Genomic DNA, 18703 nt, shown 5'->3' with positions numbered 1-18703 from the left:
GTTCTGGCCTCTTGACTGGCATTTTTTTCTTCTCTAAATTTCACCTCCTGTGGCCGAAAGAGGGAAGTCTCTGTGCTCCTCTTTGAAATCCACAATCACACACACAGTTGGCCAAGCCTCACCTGGATGCTGGCCAGTGCTTACACGTTTTCTCGTTGCAGGAACCGTGCTGGCACACAGAGCCACTGTACAAAAGATCTGTTTGACTAAAAAACCCAGATGTGTTTAGCCGAGAGTTAAAAAAAAAAAAAAATTAAAAAGAAAATTAAAAAAAAAATTCGATCATTGAAAAAGATGGAAAAATCCAGGGGGGGGGTTGTGGTTTCACAAGCCTTGCAAGCTATTTCTGGGAATCACAAACCCCATTTCATTTTATGAATCAGATGCTCCTTAAAATTACAGCCCTCTTGTCTCCCCTTTTCCCCTCTCCTCGCTCCCAGTGGTTAAATAAAGAACAAAACAATGCCACATTGAGGATATTTATATATAGAAGAGGCTCCATGAAGAATAAAAGAACTGTTCCAGAGGAATATTGGCACCAGGATGTGCATTTTCCACTTGGGAATATATCCCTGCCATACACACCCAGGTTAAACGCCTTCAGAACACGCTCACAACACAATAAATAATGAATACAGAGCGTTTTTCCTGCACTTTTCCCACCGGATTCCACTCCAGCAGGGTTTTCCCAGCTCATTTTTACACCAGCCCACGTAAACAGGCATTATCCTTTTCTTTCCCACTACAGCTCTTGTGGAAATTCTTGCTCCAGCACCTCTAATTTCAGTGATTGGTGCCCAGGATTTCTCCTACAGCGGGTGAAGTTTGGGATAAGCACAGAGCCAAGGCTCTGGGCAACGGGAACAACGGGGAATGAGACAAAAAGCACAAAAAGTTGGGCACAGAACCATTTCCCAGGCCAAAGTATCTCTGTTCCTACATCAAATTGTCTCATCTCCAGGAATCTGCTGTGCGCTGACCTCGTTCTGCTCTGATCTCTGTAGCCACACCTGAGGTGAAGACACATTTCTGTATCCTTAAGGGACCAACCTGGCCATGGATGATGGATTAAAAGTGAGTTTCAAAGGGTTGTGGAGCACAGGGACGTCAAAAATAATGTTCCAAATCTGGGGTTTGGGGAAATTTTGAGATTCGATGGCTACAGTGCAAATTCCTGGTTTAGTGGAAGGTGTTCACGGCAGGGGGTTGGAATGAGATGATCTTTGAGGTCCCTTCAAACCCCAAAACCCTTCTGGGATTCTGTGAAATCTTTGTGAGCACAAATACCTGAGTGAACCACCCAAATGCTGCCTTTTGATCTCCCCAGAAATGTCCTCTCAACCCAGTTTGGGTTTGAATTGAGGAATTCATGGAGAAAAGGAGAATCATCAGCTGAGGGTGGTCAGAGCTGCCTGACCTCTCTGCCCCTCCCAGCCTGCTGTGCAGGTGATGCCTGGAGTTTTATCTTCCCTGTATTTGGGGTTCTGTGGTGCCCAGGGGTGCAGCTCTGAGCTCACAGTCAGTGTCACTCAGCTCTGCACACAGCAGGGACACAAAACAAATCCTTCTCCTGCTGCACACCGAGGACAACTCTCAGCCCCAACAGCACAAACAAGGGTGGGCTGGAGGGAGGGACAGGAAGGATGGGACCTCACAGCCTGGAGCTGGGACTGGACAATTCAACCCCAATGTGCAAATGGACCAAAACTTAGAAAAATGTGAGATCTCGTGACCAGTTGCCCATTTTGTGTCCATTTTGTGACCATTTTGTGCCCATTCTGTGCCCATTTTGGGTCCACCTTGGGTGTAGCCCTGGCCAGGCTCCTGTCCTGCCCAAGGTGGATCCTGGAGGCCTTTTAATAAATCTCTACTTTATTCTCCAGCTCTCTCCAGTCTCTGTTCCAGCTCAGCCTTCCCAAGGCATCACAGGTGCCCTTGACACCATCCACGTGTTGGAAACTGTTCCAGCAGCCGGAGAGCCTGGAGCTGCCTCCTGGAGACACATCCAGCTGTGGGACGTGGGCATCCACAGCCTCGCCACGTGCCCTGAGCTGCCTGGAGCTGGCCCTGGAGCAGCATTCAAAGATAAAATAATGATTTATTTATAAAATAATGAATACATTTATAAAGCACGAATAGGGCTTGTTGGGTGGGGGTTTTTTTAAAACAAGCTTCTCCCAGCTAAGTCAGAGCAGGATCATGGAAGGTGGCTCCAAGGGTTTCACAGCTTGTCCAAGAGGGCAGAGTCAAAGGATGGATGTTCAGGAGCTTTGGGTTCCTGGTGTCCTTAGGGACAGCACTGCTGCCTTCGCTTGCCTTTCCTTCAGACTCATTTCCAAATCAGACTTTTGGCTCTGAGGCAGCTCAGGGAAAGCAGCAAAAACAACACCCATGAATTATTGTGTTGTCTCTCCCTGCCTGCCTCCTTTCGGAGGAACCATCATTTAACATTCCCCACTCACACTTGGCCCCTCTGTTTTTCTGCCATCACATCGGGGCAGAGCACTGCCCCCAGAAATTCTGGAAGGGGAAGGGCTGAGCGTGTGGATATCTTTAAAAACACACATTTCCAACGGAATCTGTAGATGAACAGAACCTTCCACTCATGCGTGACTGATAAAGACGTGGGAAAAGCAGGCCCAGGAACTTGTCAGCGCTTTTGCTCTGAATTTTACGACCCAGCTTCCAGACTATTCCCAAGGAAAGTGTTTCCCCAGAGGGAGGATGATGAGGGAGGTCAAGCCGCTCCTTCATCTCTCACCCTGGAGCTTGAAAACAGGCAGAGATGGGCTTGGTTTTCACAGAAAAGAAAGCAGAGAAATTAATTTAATTGCCACAAATTAATTTTTCAGCTTCTACAGGGAGAAGGCTCCGTGCGAGTGAGTCACACAATCCAATCCCCAGGATATTCTTTGCATTGAAGAACAGCAAACACAAAGAAATGGGATTTGAGGTAATTTCCCTCCTGCATTTCACAACATGCAACTGAAGTGTGATTAAATCTCTTTTTTGGTTACAAAACTACAAGGCAGAAGTACAAAATCAACCATTAAAGAGGACATCTCCTTTTCTTTTCACCTTTTCACATCCTTTGTGTGTATTTTAGCTGGTTAAGTTGTGGTCTTTTTTTTTTTTTTTTTTTGGAAGGGGAGCAAAACACCTCCAAACCCCTGCCAGAAAGAAAAACTGGGAAAAAAGGGTTCCCAAACGTATTTTGTTTTAAAAAGTGAGGCAATCCTGAGTGGCCTAGACAGTGAAATTCCAGCCCAGCTTTCTGTGCTCTCACGTGGGTTCTGACCACCAAGGACGTGTTGTTCAACCCCACAAATTTTAGAAACCCTAAATTAGGTGGGAGCGGCACAAAATCCCCCTTTTCTCACCTCATTCATTAAGTCTCCAAACTGCTGGAGAGCCCAACAGCCCCCAAATCCCACAGCACCAGGAAACTTCCCTCCCCAGAGCCCCACAATCACCAAACAGAGCTGAAACCCCAGCAAAGAGCTCCCCTTCCAAGACAAACTCCAGGATTCCACGCCAGGCACCTTCAGGAGGGAAGATAAAACCACATTTTCGGCTGTTCCATTAGAGGGCATCCTACAACATCCTTTTGTGGTCAGATGATTCTCCTTTTTTTATATCCCCTGCAATAATTCATGGAAGATCTTCCATAAGGAGCCAGGAACATTCACCTTGCCCGGGTTTTTACATCCCTTTTAATTGCATTCATAGAATAATTTTCTGGTTTAGTTGGTTCGGTGTTTCTCTCTCTTCACCAGGAGAGGTGGGTTTTCAATATTTTTTCCACAACGTGAGGCTTGAATAAGCCGGACACGGGACCACAAAACTGATTTCAAACCTCAGGACAGCCGGAGGTCACACTTGGGAACAACAAGGCACTGAGCAGGTTTGATCAGAGATTTTGAAATTAGACATAGAAGTGAATGTTCTCAAAAAACTGCCCAAGACAGAAGCTCCAGTGCCAAAATACAAGGCGGGAAGTGCTCAGACCCTGCAGCAAGAGCCAAACCTGAGCTCCAGGACGCAGCCACTGCTCCCACCCACCCACTCAATCTTGAAAAGTTTCAGCCAGTTTGTTAATGCAGGTACAGAGAGACAGACACAGTTTACGGCCCTTAAAATCAGCAAGAAGCCCCTGGGTAGTAAAATCTGCTTGTAGTGATAAATATTTTCCAGACTGGGCTGTGACGTGGATGAAGTACCTGTAGGTGCACTGAAATCACTTCACAGACTGAAGGCACCAGAGGATCTGAAGGTAATAATATTGGAAATTAAGAAGTCTGGGGTAAGAAATAGGAGTTGACACGATAACATGAAATTATAAGTGCGAGACAGATAACTCAGTCGTAATAAATTACCATCCTATCTGACTTAAAAAGCAGAATGTAAAAGTGCTCCTGTCACAGCGAATGACAAATGAACTCCTGACTGCTGAAATGCAAGATTAATGAACCCACAGAAGAGACATGAAAGGACTTACGAGGATCCTGGGCTTGCTGTTGGCGGGGGACCTGGAAAAGTGACAGAAGAAAAACAGCAGGATGAGTTACGGCGAGGTAGCAAGCAGGAAGCTTTTGAAAAGCTTTTAAAAGATAAAAGCACCAGTCTGTGGTTTATGGAGTTGAACAGAGGAGTGGCAGCCCCTCAGCACCAAGGACAAGCCTTGTGTTGGCTGCAGAACACGACACGAGGACAATAAACAGGTGAGCAGCTCACCCTCCTCTTGGCACCGCCCTAGGAGAACATCTAACGATTAATTTCTTATCAGAAATCACAAAACACGGGAGATGGATGGGGAAAAAAAAAGACGATGAAACTCATCGCATCCATCATTCCCCGTGTTATTTGTCCAGTTCCAAAGAGGATTAACCAGGACTGTGTGCAAATATCTTCATCTCGGTGAGTTATTTCCCCCTGACAGTGGAGGAGGAGACACACAAAACCTGTTTCTTGTTTGGAATCTCCTGAGTGGTAAGCTCAGCTTTGAAGGCAGTTATCTCAATATAAACTTGGAGGAATGAGTGCTTATTTTCCCTGACAGGTATAAATGTGTCTCATCTCAGACCCTCAGCCTGCAGTGCCAGCTGAAATTTCTCACTCACCAGACGCAGAGGTCGCTCGGAATAAAGGAGTTTTTCTCCTCTGGTCTGAATCTACCCAGGTACCACATGAATGGGGGCTCAGCCTGGAGAAAAGGGGGATCAGGGAGATCCTGTGGCTCTGCACAACTCCCTGCCAGGAGGGGACAGCCGGGGGGATTTGGGATCTGCTCCCAGGGAACAGGGACAGGAGGAGAGGGAATGGCCCCAGGCTGTTCTAGGGGAAGTTTAGACTGGATATTAGGAAAGTTTCTCCTCCAAAACTACTGGAATAGTCTGCCCAAGGCAGTGCTGGAGTGACCATCCCTACAACTGTTCAAAAAACATGGATGTGGCCCTTGGGACGTGGTTTAATGGTGAACATGGTAGTGCTGGGTGCTGGTTGGACTTGATGATCCTGGAGGACTTTTCCAACCTGAACATTCCGTGATTCTATGAAAATACAGCTGTTCCTACGCTCCCATGGATCCAGTTATTTAGGAAATCAGTGGATGGGGCTAGAAGGGCAGAGATCCCAGCCCTGGAGGACAGACAGTGAGGTCCAAAGTCTCTCCCAGGGGCGTCTGACGGCTCCTCAGCTCCCCAGGACCGTTTCTCCAAGCTCCATCCCAATAAATGTTTCTGCCCTGCCATCCCAACACCCTCTCTGGGAAAGCCCATTTTCAGCCAGCTCACGGATTCCCGGGCTCGCCGCATAACCTGAGTTCAATATCTGTTCAACAACTTGAACAAATTTGTCTCTTCCATCCCGAACAACTCCGCGACGCCGCTACACCAGCGCGCCGCTCTCCCCTGGATGAACACCTCCTCCCAGGCGAGAGCTGGAAGAGCTGAAGAAGCAGAGAGAACTCACCAAACTTCACGAAGAGCACCCCGGTGGTGGACACGGTCCTCCTGCCGTTGGTGGCCACGCACTGGAAGTATCCCGTGTCGGTGGTGTCCAGGTTGCGGATGCGCAGGCGGGAGCCGTAGGGGGTGGCTCGGAAGGAGATCCTGCGCGGCTCCTGCACCACGGGAGCGTCGTTCTTCAGCCACCTCACCGTGGGAGGGGGGTTCCCAGACACCTTGCAGTGCAGCTCGGCCGTCTGCCCCAGCGTGGTGGTGATGTTGTTCATGGGCTCGTCCAGCGTCAGGAAATAATCTGGGGTTGGAGAGAGGAAAAGGGGGATGAAGGAGTTCCGGAGCAGGGAATGTCGTTGTGGAGGAAGGTCCTGCTTGTCTTTGGAAGAGACACAAGGAAGGTGGACACCTGCTGTTTCAACATCTCCTATTTGGCTTCATTTTGCTCAGAAAAAAAACCCACTGATGCTCTTTTTTCTTTCCCTTTTCCTAACCGATAAACATGAAAATCATCTCAGCACTCCAGCTGTTCATTTTGACGCTGACCTGCCTCTGCTCATGCCACAATCCACCAAATATAGGAATATATGAAGGGAATCATTCAGAAGTGAAAATCCTGTTACCCAGAGAAGCTGTGGCTGCCCCGGGATCCCTGGAAGTGTCCAAGGCCAGGTTGGACAGGGCTTGGAGCAGCCTGGGATAGTGGAAGGTGTCCTTGCCCATGGCAGGGCGTGGGATGAGATGAGATTTAAGGGCTCTTCCAACCCAAACCATTCCAGGACTCTCCAAGCCATTTTTAGTGACTCACAGACAGAGCAGAAAGTGTGTTATCCATGATTTTGTAAGCACCAACTGAAGAGATGAGGAATAAGGATCACATCTGGGAAAGGAGACTTTATTCTCACTCAGTGTTCCCATGGCTAAGAGCACTGAAGATTACCTCCAGTCTGAAATGGGGCTCATGATTGAAAAACCAAACTAAATTAAAATTACGAAGATGAATCTCTCCTAATCCATTCCTGAGCACTGCCTTTGTCAGGGGCTATTTCATTGAGCATCCTTCAGGAAGAGGCCCATTCCTAGCTCACTGTATTCACCATTCCATCACATCCTTTACAGGCAGGGAGGGAAATGGGGATGGATTGGGGATGGGGAATGGAATCCTCAGGCTTTCATCTCCAGGTGGCCGTTAATGCCCAAAGCCATCGTCAGCTGCTGGCTGTCCCAGCAGGGTGGCCAAGGAATGAGAAATCCCGACTGTATCTGGCTCCTGAACTCTCAGAGCCAAACCAGGAGGTCAAGAAAAGCCAGAATCAGTCAGTGAACTTGGAATCACAGAATTATTTGGATTGGAAGGGACCTTGGAGAGTTCACCCAGTTCCACCCCCTGCCACAGGCACGGACACCTTCCACCATCCCAGGTTCCTCCAAGCCCCATCCAACCTGGCCCTGGACACTTCCAGGCATGGGGAATCCCCAAACTGGTGCTGTGCTGCTTGTGCTCCATCACTCTCAAGTCCATCTGCAGTTAACTCCAGCAAGAAACTTTTTCTAAAAGTGTGGAAAAAAACCCCCAAAACCCTCCAGCACGTTCCAAACCAGCTCAGCCACCCAACCTACCTAAGTAAGCCACTTCCCTAATTATTGCCTGTGATCTTGGCTTGCCCAGCTCCTCCCTTCATTATGGTTTGTGGAGAGCAGTATCTCTTGCCTTTGTTTTTAATCTGTTTAGCACACAACTCAGCCCGTGTTTGCACAGCGCTTTGAACAAGGCGTCCCTGTCCTCACCTGGTCCCAGCAGCCATTTGGGACAAACATTTGGCACCTGGGACCTGCCCACAGGTATTTTTTTCAATTAAGTTCTAACCTGCAGGTGTGAAACTGTGCTGCTCTCAGGGAACAAGGGACGGGGTGAGAGGGAACGGCCTCAAATTGCACCAGGGAAGGTTTAGATTGGGTATCAGGGAAAAAAAAAAAAAATCAGTGGGAAGAGTTGGAAAGCATTGAAACAGGCTGTCCAGGGCAGTGGTGGAGTCACCATCCCTGGAAATGTTCAGAAAACATGTGGAAGTGGCCCTTGGGGACACGGTTCAGTGGTGAACGTGGTGGTGGTTGGACTTGGTGATCTTGGAGGTCTTTTCCAACCTGAACATTCCGTGATTCTATGAAAATACAGCTGTTCCTACACTCCCATGGATCCAGTTATTTAGGAAATCTGTGGATGGGGCTAGAAGGGCAGAGATCCCAGCCCTGGAGGACAGACAGTGAGGTCCAAAGTCTCTCCCAGGGGTGTCTGATGGCTCCTCACCTCCCCAGGACGGTTTCTCCAAGCTCCATCCCAAGGAATGTTTTCTGCCATACCCTCCCTGGGAAGCAGAGTTGCAGCCAGCTCGTGGACTCCTGGGCTCTCTGCACAATCTGGGTTTAATAAAGCCCCACTAACAGCCCGGGACCGGAGAACCGCAGTTAATTACCCAACGTTACGTTCCTGTACCGCAGCCATTTATATAATTCCTGATAATGTTCCCGAGACTGCCTCAGACATCTCCAGCCTAACAGGGAGAGAAACAGCCCTGGGATGGGCTGGCTGACACACAGCACAGCGAACGGGAGCTTTTAGAGGTCCTGAGGAATACAGGAGAGGCAAATAAAGGCGTGAGGATGTAGGGCAGGTTTCCAAAGGATGGGAAAGGACTTTGAAGGATCAGCAGAAATCATAAGGCAGTGAAAAAGTGTGGCTGCAACTTCTCTGTGAGTACCGACACAAGTGGCCTCAGCAGCTGCTGATTCCTCTAATTGTTCTCCACCTTCCTCCACGAGCTACTGCGGAAACACTAAAACAAGTTCATCTGCTAAGTTGACCCCAGTTCAGTCCTCAAATCCATAAATTTAGCATCCGAATCGTAAACCAGACCAAGCAGCTCACCTGAGATGAGATTTAAACAGGGCAGGTTTGAAGCCATTGGGAGCTCTGGGAGAAGTTTCTCATGGATAAAACAGTTCTGGAGCTGAAAACGAAATCCCCCGAAATCTTAGATTGTTACTGAGGCACAGAACATGGTGAGCCTCATGCACCTTCCCTGGCATGCACCAAAATCATCCATTGCTGCCCTTGCCTGGCGTGGAGGGGCTGGAGAGAAGCCCAGTTGTATTTTTATTGTGTCTCTCACTCTCCAAAGCCCATCAGAGGAGAAATTCTTCCCTGTGAGAGTGCTGAGGCCCTGCCAGAGAAGCTCTGGCTGCCCCTGGATCCCTGGAAGTGTCCAAGGCCATGTTGGAGCAACCTGGGATAGTGGAAGGTGTCCCACGGCAGGGTGGAATGGGATGAGCTTTAAGGTCCTTTCCAATCCAAACCATTCCACCACAATTCATCTGACCCTCTCCTGCCATGCAGGAACTCTCCCGATGGAGTTGACTCCCTCTGACCTAAAGAACAATTTCTTAGAGAAAAAAAAAAAAAACAGATTTTTTTTGTGAACTGGGAGTGATCCAGTCTGGTGGCACCGGCCTTTGGAAAGTCTGAGTTGGATCCCGGCTGGGAGCAGCCTTGGGTGAATCAGCTCGGTTGTGATTTTTAGAAGAGCCAAAGGGAAGTAGACACCCAAAGCCAATCAAAGCTCACATGGGATTTGTGCAACTAAGGCCTTTTAAAAACAGCCCTAAACCTTTTGGCTCGATGTCTCCAGCCATAAAGTGGGGATAATAATCCCTCTTACATCATGGGGAGGCTGCTATGTACATTAATGAGATAATGCTCATAAAGCGCTTTGAAGGTGAAAAGTGCTATGCTGGGATAAGCACTGTTATAACATTTTAAGTTAAATCTCAGGGTTTGGAGCACGGAACAAAAGCCTGTCCGTATTTTAGAGCGGCACTCTATAAAAACATTCGGGGAAACGTTTTAATTTACAGAAGTACGGGAGAATAGCCTGAAAGAGTCCTAAATAAAATTTAGCCCACCTATAATTTAATAATAGTCAAACCGATTTTTTTTTAATTTGTAAAAACAATTTACTGCTGGGCCTAGACCCTGAATGCCAAGTTTCAGCCCACAGAGAGGTTTTTTTTTTTTTAATGGCTGAGTTATAAACCCTTGAAAAATGCTGACAGCCCCTTTACTAGAGCAGCACTAGCGGGTGCCCTATAATGAACTTTTAAATGACTTGAGATAATATCTGGAAAGCCAAGCCTGAAATATATTTCTGGGTTTGAGCCGTTGCCAAGGCAAACACAACACATCATAAGTCATCCTCATGATTCTGAGCGCATAAATTGGAGACACTGCACATAAAACCCAAATATTAGGTATCCTTCATGGCCAAACTCTGCGCTGGTTTGATGTTTCAGAACAGCAACAGCTGTGCAAGGACGAGCTGTGGAGGGTTGGGTGTCTCCAAAGAAGAGAAGTGTCTGTACTTCCACAGCTCTGCCTTGACATTGTTAAATAGGAGCCGGCCCAGTCCTAATAAATCCTCCACTATTCTCTACTACTTTTAAGTGGAACCCAGGTGGCTTTCAAAATAAAAGCTCGTCCTGGCCGGCCAAGGAATGTTAATCTGCTCTGTGACCACGTGGTTACTCCATCTTAAATTACCAAAGACACATCTTAGAGCAGTAACACCCTCTTGGCTTGCAGGAGGATTTTGCCGGCCACAGCGAGACCTTTCCCTCCCCACCAGCACCGTGTGTGCTGCGTGTTTCTGATTTCACAAGGTGTTTAAAGCACGATGGGGGATGCAGGATTAGACCCTGGAAGGGTCATTTTATGAGAAGAGTTGTTGTTTCATTTATCCTTCTCATTCTGCCCTTCTGATCTTTCGGAATATTCAAAGGGAAGCTAAAATTAAAGTCTCTGCTCGAGCCTAAACCAGCTTTGATCCAGGTGCACCAGAGAGGCTGGTGAGCCAAGTTCCTTCCATTACAGATGGGGAACAACGCAGTTCTCTGCAAACATCTCCAGACCTTTCCTCAAGCAGCTGTGGGGACACCTTTTCCAGCTGCCGGCCTGGAGAAGCTGTTTAATTCTGGATTTGAAGATTCAAACCTGCACTGCAGCACAGAAAGCAGAACCTGACCTGGCTGGACTAAGGCTGGACTGGGACACGGATATTCCAGGATGCTATAACAGAAAATTCCATTGAATTTATGGAATCCTGGAATGGTTTGGGCTGGGAGGGAGCTCAAGGATCAGCTCATTCCAAACCCTGCCATGGGCAGGGACCCTTCCACTGTCCCAGGCTGATCAAGCCACATCCAACCTGGCCTTGAATTATGTTTGTGAACCGAAAGGTTTGGCGGCTCCCTGGTTCTTCGTCATGGCACGTGCTGGGAAAATGCCTTAAAGTGTCTCGGGGAAAGCTGAATTCTCATTCATTCAGAGCCTTGGATCATCCACAACTCCAGCGTGGTGCCACACCTGGATGTGCTCCACACTCACAAATACCGGCGCTGCCACCGAGCTCGCTCCACTGGAAATTTTCCGTATGGAATAGTTGTCTTTGGAGAAGGTCAACAACACAGAGCCCAGCCGGGCTGAAGATGCTGGAAGGGTTTACTGGCTGCTCCATGGAAAGGAAGGAAGCAGCAGGATTTCTGATGGAAGCGTGGCCATACACACCCCTTGGATAAAGGATTCGCCGTGGGCTGCTGGATCTGCCCGCAACTCCCCGTGGGTCTCATCACCAGACCTCGTTATTAAAAGGGGTGAAAGGAAAAACTCCCACTTGGAATTTCACTGATTTTCGATGAATGAACAAGAGGAATGACAGAGCTGCACTCAAGTCGTGATCTGGCAACTCTTGAAGAATATCAGGGTTAAAGAAGTTCAGATAATGGAAACATCCGATGTCCACAGTCTTGGGACTGTGCCTTAGCTTGGCCAGCTTTACTTCCAGTGGGTTTCCTCAGAGGAGTCAATTTGGGATGCACATGGAAGTTCTGTGCTGGACTTTCCCTTCCCAGACTCCATGCAGAGGGTTCAGTGTCACCCAGGGTAACTCAGTGACCTCAGCCAGCTCGAGGCCTGATGTCTTTTCAGATCTCCACATGAGATGTCACTGGGGTTCTCAGGATTAATTTTTATATTCTGATAAATGGCATCTTAGAAACGGTGCTGGGCTTGTGGAGGGAAACTGGACTTCCCAAAAATTACCTGGAACGTGAATCCCACTGCTTTTGGGTGGGAACTGGACAACTCACTGCCCTCCGTGAGCTCTTGAATGTATTTGGGAGTTGCTTCTGCCCCTCCTTTCATCAGACAGCTCTGAGGTTTAAGGACAGATGTCTCAGAGGTCACTTGGAGGGGAAATGAAGCTTTTCTTTACTCAGGAACCAGTTTTATAGCCCAAGTAGGAAACCTCTAAACTTTATCACCAAAAAAAAAAAAAAAAAAAAAAAAAAAAAAAAGAGTGATTTGGAATAGGTAAACAAATGTCCACATCCAGCTATAAAGCCAACTACTGAAAACCATCAAGGGATTTTGTTGTCACTTTAGAAGCTGCTCTGCAGCAAAGAGCCACAAGGAAAAACTCAAGCATTAAAGGGAGGGTGTATGGAAAGGTATGTGCCTCAAGATTAATGCTGCGGAGTCAAAGAAAAGCTGTTATTTCTGACATTTTGACATAGCATCACTTTAGGATCTGGTTCCTATTAGCCCTTTCTGTGCCTTTTAAAGGCCTATTTTTTTTTTTTCCAACCAAAAATGTCAGGAAATTTGGAACAGAAACGTACAATAAAACACGTCCCTTGACCCTCTGATCTATCAATCTTTCAAATGAACAAAGATAGCTGGATGAGCCAGGAAAAGGTTATTATATATAGTTACCTTATGTACAATGGTCAATATTCACTGCGCACACACTCAGATTATATAAAAAATCCGATGTAAGGGAAGCTTTTTGTGAAAGATTTTTGCCCTGAAAGCCCAAAGTTACTCAGGGCGGTTTCATTTTCAGGCTGCGTTCTGTGACCTTCGAATTTCACACCCTGCATTATTTATAAATGAGACATTCATGAAACACAAATTCTCAAATAAAAACGCGCGCTCCGCCAGTGGAAAAGCAAACAAAAGGAGCTAATGTACTGTGGCTAAAAAAATTTTCAAACAGAGTCGCAGTAATTTACTGCCCTGCTACTTAACGGGACCCCACAAATCGAATCAGAACCCTGAGCCCCATCAGGGGAGCTTGATTTACCCCATATCCCCCAGATAATAAAGGAAAATAGAAAGGTAAATTGTGCATGAATGTGAAAGCTGTAATTCTTCCCCTTTCAGCACACGGATCACATTCGCATCCAGTGATTTCAAAGGAGAATCTGGGATCTCGGAAGGACTGGGGCCGAAGGCAGGAGGCCTCGATCCACCTGCTTTTCCCCACGTTTGGATGTGTTTGTGTTGTTTGGGATGTAGTTTGCCCTGGAAGACCGCTGAGATTTTCCCTCTAAGGACTCACAGCCAGGTCTTTTCCCTGCCTGGAAGGACGTGCCAAGGTGGATTTGTCAGTGAGGGCGAGCCAAAGGCTCCATGAGCAGCCTGGTTACACCCCAGGACGTCCTTCCACTGTCTGCGTTTTCCTCCTCCTGTGCTGGAGCTGCTGTCCAGCCCTTCCAGGGAATGTTCTGCCCACACCAGGATCTCCAGGAAGTTCAGGGCACGCAGTCCCAAACTCTGCACCTCTCCCATCCCTTGTTTGGACCCTCCACAGTCATTTTGTGCTGTGCATCCCCCCGGACCATCCCAGCGGAGGGATGCTGGAGGTGATCCTCGATATGCCTTTGGATGTTAAGGATAAATCCCAGCTGAATTTTCAGCTGTAAAATCCTGACTCCTGCTGCCAAGCTGTCCAGGGAATGTTTGTCCCAGGGAAGCACCGTGGGGCTGGGAAGTGCCGTGCCTCACAGAGGCTGTGGGGAGCTCAAAGCCTGGGCTTGGGATCGGGGATGTCTGGAAACGGAAATGGTTCCCCAAGCTCCAGGGCTTTACGCTTGTTTGTCAGAGCTGATAGGCCATGAAAGGAAAAGAGGCAAAAACCTCACAGTAATGGTTCACTTTGGAAGATGAAGGACCAAGGGAAGAGATCCTGGGAGGAGGAGCCAGCAAAAGAAATGAGCTGCGGCCCTGCCCCAGTGCCCTGAGCTCAGCTCAGCCACAGCCAGGACACATCCCTGTGCCTCTGCAGGTGGGAACGGGGGCTCTGGGAGGACCCATCCCAGGGAAGCTGCAGTGACAGCATCATTCTCTTCTCAGCCCTGCAGAATGAACGGCCACTGAAGCTGAATCCTGCTCACAGTTGTAGAAATATTCCAAAGCCGACTCTTTCCTGGCAAAGGCTCTGATGTTATCTTTGCCTAAGGATGACGAGTTCCCAAACAATTCCTCCAGTGCAGCAGATGCAAATAGGCTCTCATTCCAATTCAGAGGTATTTCTTTGGAAATAAGCTGACATGGGATGGAAGGAAGAAGGAAAAGCCTCTCCTTCCATGATTTGTGGGATAGCAGCAGCTGAAAGGAGGGCTCTTCACCTTTCTAAAGATGGGGAACTGGGAGCTTTCCCAAAGGGCTGGAGCAGGAGCTGGTGGTGTGAGGGGACAGACAGGGAAGGAGAAATCCAAGGAGAAATCCCTGTGCCACAGGAGCACACGGGGATGAGGCTTTCCCCAGCCTCTCAGAGCGACGAACCACAGTCCCCACGGGAGATCTCCCACCTGGGGCTGCTCCAGCCAAAGGGAACCTCAGCAAAAAATCTGGGAGTGAAATGCTTGACGCGCTGCCACCAGCTCCCTCTCCCCCCCGCAACTCCACTTATTTCTCCTTATAGAATTAAATATTTATGGGATCATATTTTCATCTCTCTTTCTCCCTCGTGCCATTCCCTCTGCACACCACGGTTTACCGCTAGGGAAAGAGAGAGAAATGCTCCTAGCTAAATCTCCTCCCTTTCAAAAGTGATTATTTTTTATTTTTTATGCCCAGTTTGTTTGTTTTTTTAAGGTTTTGGTGAGAAACCACCTCCTCCCACCCATCAATCGCTGCTTTCAACAGCTCTTCACGGGTGGCTGCGTCTCTTTTAAATTCATTTCCTGCTAAAAAGAATAAACAGGCAACTGTTTAATGCTGTCGATTTAGCTTATTTAATAGAAATTGAAACCTGAATAGGGCTCAGTTGTAAGATAATCGCTGCGGAACTCACCCGGCGAGGGAAAGCAACCAGATTAAGCCATTATTTCAAAACGCAGAATATTATTAACAAGCTGTTCCTCCTTCGCCAACGCGCTGGAGGAGGAGATGCTCGTCCCCAAGAGGCAGCAGGTCGGGTTGGAGCCGCTCAGAGCGGGCAGGGAATTTAATTGGGAAATCTGGATGGAAACCACTTTGATGCGGTGAACTTTAACAGCCTCTAAAATGAGTTTTACCGGGACGCCGGCGTGACCCGCTGGAAGACGAGCGGATGTCGGGACTCCTTGAGATGCAAAAGAAATGGGAACCGAGGCTCATTTTCCCCTCTGAGGTTTCCACTGCCCAGCACAGCGTGTGCTTGGCTTGATCCGAGCAGGAGTTTCCGAGGCTTTGAGGAGGAGCGGGAGCTCCCACATGAAAGCTCCTGCTCGGTGCCTGAGACAAGCCAAAACCTGCGTGATTTTCCCGGCAGGAGCCGCCCCTCTGACGAAGCTTTTCGGGGCACAAACGCCTTTTAATCCCGTATGTAAATCCGTGTTTAGGTGTGGGAGCTGCCAGCACTCTAAATGCTAATCAGCTCCAGCAAAAGGGGGCCGGTAATCCCCCAGGAATGCGGGATCCGGCCCAAGCGCCGCTAATTGCCGCATTCCGGGTGGATTAGAAGCCGAGAAGTTCATTTTACCTGTTTCTGACAATATCTCCGGCTCGGGAACAGGTGCCATGGAGCTAACGTGGCATATTTACGAGGTATTTGTGTAATATTTACGAGCTATTTGAATCCCGGTGTGCACGAGGAGGGAGATGGTTCGGTCACAGAGTGGCAGCTCTGCCTGGACTCTCCAAATTCAAAGTTTTGGCTTCTCTGGCATTTCCAACTTTTGAGTGGATTTGTGGCCTTTACTTTTATTTTCTAGGCCACTTGGTTATTTCCTGCTTTCTGAAAAACCAAAGAAAGATGCCAGACAAGGAAAAAACATGGAAAGACAGCAGGTTTAGATGGGAAATCAGGAAGAATTCCTCTCCTGGACTGTGTGTCCGTGTGATTTCTGACTAAATGTCAGCAGCAGGGAGGTGAAGGGGAGGTGGCAGAGGAAAAAAGGTTTCAGCAGTTGGATGATGAAGAGGAGTGAAGATGAGAGTCAAATTTGCTATTTAAGAATGCTCCCAGAACCTAATATTTCTTGTGTGTTGTCCCTGTGGGGCCTGGAAAAGGTTGATGGCACAGTCCGGGCTGCACAAACCCCTGGCAAGGAACAGGCTTCTTTCCCTGGAGCTTCCACACTGCAGCTCTCAGTGCTGGTGATGGCAGCGCCGAAACTCCGGAGACTAAGGCAGGAGTTGGCCTCTCCTGTCAATGGATATTCAGGAAAGATGGAGGGAAACTCCTTACAAGGACATTTAGTGACTGGACAAGGGGGAACGGCTTCAAACCGAAAGCCGGGAGGTTTGGGTTGGATACTCGGAATAAATTCTTGGCTGTGAGGGTGGGCAGGCCCTGGCACAGGTGCCCAGAGAAGCTGTGGCTGTCCCTGGATCCCTGGAAGTGTCCAAAGCCAGGCTGGGACAGTGGAAGTGTCCCTGGGGTGGCACTGGATGGGCTTTAAGGTCCCTCCAAACCATTCCAGGATTCCGTGATCCTGCCTGGGGGAAGCACCACCTTCACTTCTCCCCAGCTTTGGGACGTTCCCTGAGCACAGCCCAGACCTGCCACGAGCACGTGGATGAATCCCTGCAGTGGGATAAGAAATCCATTCTGTCTGCACCTTCCCTCAGCAATTTGCTGGGATTTGGGAATTCTCTGCTGAATGACCACAAGCTTTTCTCCCTTTCCCAGCAGCCAGCACCAGCCCTTTGACTTTCATCTCCTCCACTGTGAGCAAGTCCTGCTCCGTCCCCTGCTGGGAAGGCAGATGTGAAAGGATCAACCTAAAGTACCCAGAATTACATATTCTCCTCATCCTTAAGCACAGAAAACGTATTTATGCATAAACATCAAACATTATGAACACATGTTCAAAAAAAAAAAATTAACAAAACGCAGACAAAAACAGTTGGGAAAAGCATCTGGGGCAGAATTGGACTGTGGGAAATTTCCATCTCAATAGTAAATGGTTGGCAAAGGAAAAGGGGTTGACAAATTGCACAGTCAGGGCACCCTCAAAATGCACAGGTTTGACTCAGGAGCTGCAGCCGCTGCCTTGCAACGAGGGGATCTCAGCAGTTTGCCTGAAATTAGCAGCGCTTCATTCATAAAATGAAAGAGAATGAATAATCTCTCTTTTTTTTTTTTTACAATATATACCCCTTGGAGAGCTCCAAATTACACCCAATTACCACCTGCAAATGTATCTTGTATTATTAAAGCCTCAAAATTTCGTAGCAAAACACATCAGGGCAAACTGGGTGCCTGATGCTTGTGGATTTTGAGTTCAAATCCCAAGATCCACCAGAAAAAAATGGAGACAGAACATCTTAAAACTTTTTTTTTTTGCCACGTGGAACATTTTCCTGGTACAAGAAATGAACACAGCAATCTCCAGAAATCACGGAACCACACGGAATTAAATGCCCAAGGATCCCACGGCAAATGAGGGTTTATCTTGAATAGCCCCTGACCCCCTTTGGTCAAGTCAAGAAAAATGGAGATTTTTAAAATCTGATTTCAGGTGGCTTTGGGTTGTTTTGTTTTGTTTTGTTTTTCTGCCTGCTTACCTTTATCTAATTCACTTGAGATGTTCCATGACGACGTGGGCATGAAATCAGCAACGACCGAGGAATTGACTCCTAGAAGGGGAAAAGAGAAAAATTCTGAGATGCTGTTAATATATGGATTCTATATCATCAGGAATCGAGCTGCTGTCGTAGGAATAAAATGATTTGATGCTCTGAGTCTCACAAACTGTGAGTTCTACAGCACTTTTAGCTAACAGAGTAAAAATGGAGCCCTGTGTCTCTCTCTCTACGAGGCCTTTTAAGGATAAACTGTCCAATTATGAAATGACACCTGAATCATTTTTAGTTTTAACCCAACAACCAACCAGCCGTGGCTGCAATGCAGAATTTTCTATCCAGTTACAAAACACCACCCAGACCCATGGAGAAGGAGGGGAAAAAGAAGGACTCAGCCTTCATCCTAAATCCTCCATCTTCCTTTGTATATATTACTGCAGTCTAAACCCTTAAACTCTGTGTTTTCCCCCCTGTGCTATCACACCCTTCTATCCAAACCCCGCACCCACAATCCCAGAGCTGGCACTCAGTTTTGGGAGCCTTTTCCACGGCCTCAGGTCCAATGCAATGTTTGCCTGGGGGTCAGTGCCTGTCAGCACAGAGAGTCTGGAATTCTCAGTGCCCAGGGCTCCAACAGGCATCAGCAGAGATTTCGGCCCACTCTGTCCATCCCTTCTCATTCTCTGCTTTTAACTAACAGCTGAGCTTGTCTAACCCACACAACCCTCACCAAACCCAAAGGTTTGGGAGCACATGGCTTAAACTCGCAGGGTTTAAGGGAAAAAAGACAGATCCAGTGCCAGCATTGCTGTCATGGGGGGTAGGTGACAAATATCCAGTG

General features: G+C 47.9%; 1 protein-coding gene across 1 annotated transcript in view; it reads right to left on the bottom strand.

Annotated features, from left to right (window-relative positions):
• ROR1 (receptor tyrosine kinase like orphan receptor 1) overlaps window positions 1-17912 on the bottom strand; it is a 50063-nt gene extending 32151 nt beyond the window's left edge. The window contains exons 1-3 of the mRNA XM_066192981.1: window positions 17845-17912; window positions 5971-6258; window positions 4499-4529 (exon numbers count right to left, since the gene is read on the bottom strand). Of these exons, the coding sequence (XP_066049078.1) occupies window positions 4499-4529; window positions 5971-6258; window positions 17845-17887 (362 nt within the window). The 5' untranslated portion in view covers window positions 17888-17912. The remainder of the gene's footprint in view (window positions 1-4498; window positions 4530-5970; window positions 6259-17844) is intronic.
• Window positions 17913-18703: the final 791 nt, after the last annotated feature.

The sequence above is a fragment of the Chamaea fasciata genome, unplaced genomic scaffold (genome assembly GCF_029207755.1).
Source record: "Chamaea fasciata isolate MVZ Bird 193981 ecotype frontalis unplaced genomic scaffold, bChaFas1.0.hap1 SCAF_10, whole genome shotgun sequence".
Classification (NCBI taxonomy): domain Eukaryota; kingdom Metazoa; phylum Chordata; class Aves; order Passeriformes; family Sylviidae; genus Chamaea; species Chamaea fasciata.
Note: the sequence above shows the minus strand (reverse complement) of the source record. Positions and strands in the feature narration are given on the sequence as shown.